General features: G+C 27.9%; 1 protein-coding gene across 1 annotated transcript; it reads left to right on the top strand.

Moving 5' to 3' along the window:
• LOC124894459 (pectin acetylesterase 8-like) lies at window positions 1–3,562 on the top strand (the record flags this gene model as incomplete). The annotated part of the gene is given in 9 exon segments (XM_047405126.1): window positions 1–50; window positions 154–240; window positions 370–494; window positions 689–749; window positions 1,225–1,278; window positions 1,369–1,446; window positions 2,105–2,186; window positions 2,835–2,974; window positions 3,279–3,562. Coding segments are annotated over 9 exon segments (824 nt in total), but the record flags the coding sequence as incomplete, so codon positions are not given.
• Between the last annotated feature and the right edge of the window lie 84 nt (window positions 3,563–3,646).

The following is a 3,646-nucleotide window of genomic DNA, read 5'->3' as shown; positions in this document are numbered from 1 at the left end:
CATATTGTGATGGTGGATCGTTCGTAGGAGATGTTGAATATGTTGATTCAGTATGTTTTTTATTCAAAGATATAATTTTCAATTTCACTTTAAAATATTTGCTTTTAATTGTTGCAAGTAAATTATCACTACCTTATATTTTTCTTTGTTTAGGCTACCAATCTTCATTTTAGAGGGAAAAGGATCTTTTATGCAATATTAGAGGAGTTGCTAGAAAAGGGATTAAAGAACGCCAAAAATGTATGTGACTATCTCATTTAGTTCTGTATTTATATAAATATGTAACACCTTAATTTAATATTATTATCGCGATTTTTATTTTATAAAAAAAATTATTTATGTACCTCAATATTTATTTTGCTATTACAGGCCCTCTTAGCTGGTGGTTCTGCCGGAGGATATCCAGCAGTATTATACTGCGATAACTTTCGCGATTCATTGCCAAGTGCCGCTCGAGTTAAATGTCTGAATGATTGTGGCTACTTTCCTCATTTGTAAGACTTTAATTTAAATCAGACTTTTGAAGCTATTATATTTAAATATTATTTAATAAATAAAAATGAATCTATCTATCTATCTATCTATCTATCTATCTATCTATATATATATATATATATATATATTTCATCCATTCTATTATATTTTATCCATTCTAACTTTGAATATATATTTATCTTTCTCATAACAGCAAGAATCCTGAACTTGAAAAAAATTGGCACGTCAGATTTTCAGGAGTTGCCGAATTACAAGTATATTCTTGTCCCTTTCTTACAAGCTAAGTGCTAAATAAATTATTTTTGTTGGATTCGAAATCGATTAGGCGTCATGCATGCAAAAATTAATGTATAGTGTGATAAGGAATTCTAGAAAAGAAGATTGAGACTCTCTCCACGGTCCCACGAAGATCTCTACATACTTATCCAGGACAAGTAAAATCTTTGATCTGCGTATCTAGGAGTAACTCAAACAAAGAAGAGTGCGACAGATCGATTAGCTCCGATGATTGAGGGATAATATATGTAAGAGATGATTTACAGACAAAAGTATTCAATTATTTGAAAAAAAATCAATATACTTCTCAATAATGCATTCGGTCAAACTTTTTTTTTGGTGTCAAGGTATTAGTATATATTTCCTAATACATCTATTCCTAAATAATAATTTATATTCTAAATTAATAGAGATTATTGTTTCCTAAAACCTCTTTAAACATGTGAGTTGCAGGGAGCTGCCCAATCATTACCTAAATCATGCACTTCAAAAATGAAACCAGAATTGGTATAAACTTTTAATTCCTTATTTAATTTATATATATATAAGTTAAATACTTTTTTCTTGAATGTTTTGTAATCTTCCAATTTGCTGCAGTGCCTCTATTCACAGAATATTCAACAAGATATCAAGACACCTCTTTTTATTTTCATGTCAGCATATGATAATGTTGAGGTCGGTAATTCATATTATTATTACTATATTTTTCATCCTTTTTATTTTCTCTAGTGTAAAATCTAATTTTGTGATACTCCCACCGTTCAAAATTATTTGTCCATCTTTTTTACTTGGCACACCCATCAAGTAAATAATAGTAATTGTTATATTGACTTTGCATATTACCCCTATTAATTGGTAGTAATTGAAATTTCAAAAAGTCTTTGTCAATAAATTAAAGGATAAAACTAGAAAAAAAATTATTTTTTCTTAGTGTATAAAAAATATTAAGTAAAAGCGGAAATAAAAAATAGAAATAAGTGAAAAATAACTTTGAAATTTCAAAAGTTTTTTTCACAAAGAAAGTCTATTTAATAAGATTAACTTTTAAGTAACATTTAGGGGTCATTTGGTGTGAGTTATAAGGGATAAGTAGTTTTGAAATAAAATGAAAAATTATTTTATCTCATGTTTAGTGTGTGATATTAGTTAGTATCGAAATTATTTATCCTATCATTTATATCATAATGATTAAATAAATTATTCCACATATATGAAAGAATAATTAACCTCAAAATAACTAATCTCAAAATAAATTATTACAAAATAATTCTTTCCCAACGAAACGACCCCTTACTAAATTAATGCTCCTCCTAAATGAACTGTATTTTTGCAGACAAAATATACCTTTGGAGATTATATGGGTGGCCTGATTGACGGTGGAAAATGCTCAGCAAGTCAGAATCAAAGCCTGATAGGTTAGTATACACATGACCTACACAAAAATTGACTTTAGTAGGTGTTTGGTATAGATTTCTTGATCGACATCGTTCAGAAACAATCACTTTACCTTTTTGAGGTAGTGATAAAGATCTATGTCGTATCTTTTATCCTTTCAGATCTCATTTTTGAGGTTTTAGTGGGTATATTATTATTATTATTTTATTAGAAGTTTATAGAAATGTGTTTGGTTATACTTTTTACAAAAAAATATTGAACAATATCCGTGCTTGAATGTATTTTTATACAATTTAAAAAGTGAAAAAATGAGGTAGAGAAAATAGTTTATAGCTAATTGTTTTCGATATTTATGATACAACTTCAAGTTGAATCTAATATTTTCATAACTAAACATTGATTTTTAAATTAAGTTAAAATTATTTCGGAAAAAAATAATACACCCTCTCAACTATGTTATACAGTCCAAGTTACACGGATTTTTCACTTTCGATGTCGCCATTTATGTTGGATTCTTTAATAATACACGGACTCCTCGCATTCGTGTTGAATTCTTTAGAAATATAATAAATTTGACGAATTCTAACACACGCTGTTGATATTATTAAAGAGTGCAAGCAACATAATATATAGTAATATTTCTAATATTTTTGGATTTGACATTTCAGAAATGAGGTCAGAATTCTTAAATGCATTACCCAAAGGAGATAATCCAAACTTAAGAGGAGTTTTTGTAGACTCAGTACATCATCATAATAGCCTTCTGCGGAGGTGGATTCCTGAAACTGCCATTAACGTAAATGGTCAGGTAAGATATTATTTATTTATTTATATTTGAAAATGAAATTTATAAACTTAAAGTAAAGTGGTCAAAAATATTTTTAATCTTTGCCAAATACCTTTAAAAATAAATAAAAAAATATTTATAATTCAAAAACACTTATAAATAAGTTAATTCAAACACCATTTAAAAAGCACTTGTTAAAAGAGAAAAACTTCTCAAAATAAGCTGATTTATAAGTTCATCCAAACAAATTATTAATGAGTAAATTACTATTTTGACAGCGAGGCTTGCTAACTATTTTGTTTTCCACTTTTGTTTGTTTGTGCAGCTTCACACAAAGGTATTTGCTGATTGGTACTTTGATCGAAAATACACCTATTTGATTGATGAAACTAATGAGTTGCCACTCACAAATAATGCTCGACTCATATGGCAAGTTGACAATACAACTGGTCGAGTCATATATACAGCATAAACTTATGTCTGTTTAATTCCAAGAAAGCATGCAAGTACATTTATTTGTTGACAATGCAACTCGCTAATGTTCATGTAAACTGCTTCTCATATATATATATATATATATAAAGTTCCCTTTGACGAAAGTACTAAAAAGTTCTGGCCTCCGATATTGTGACATAAGTTTTACTTGTCTAATTGTTTACTTATAAACTTATTAGTTTATGTATTTTGCATTTA

Source organism: Capsicum annuum, unplaced genomic scaffold, assembly GCF_002878395.1.
Source record: "Capsicum annuum cultivar UCD-10X-F1 unplaced genomic scaffold, UCD10Xv1.1 ctg74257, whole genome shotgun sequence".
Lineage (NCBI taxonomy): Eukaryota > Viridiplantae > Streptophyta > Magnoliopsida > Solanales > Solanaceae > Capsicum > Capsicum annuum.
This window is presented reverse-complemented; position numbering and strand designations above follow the sequence as displayed.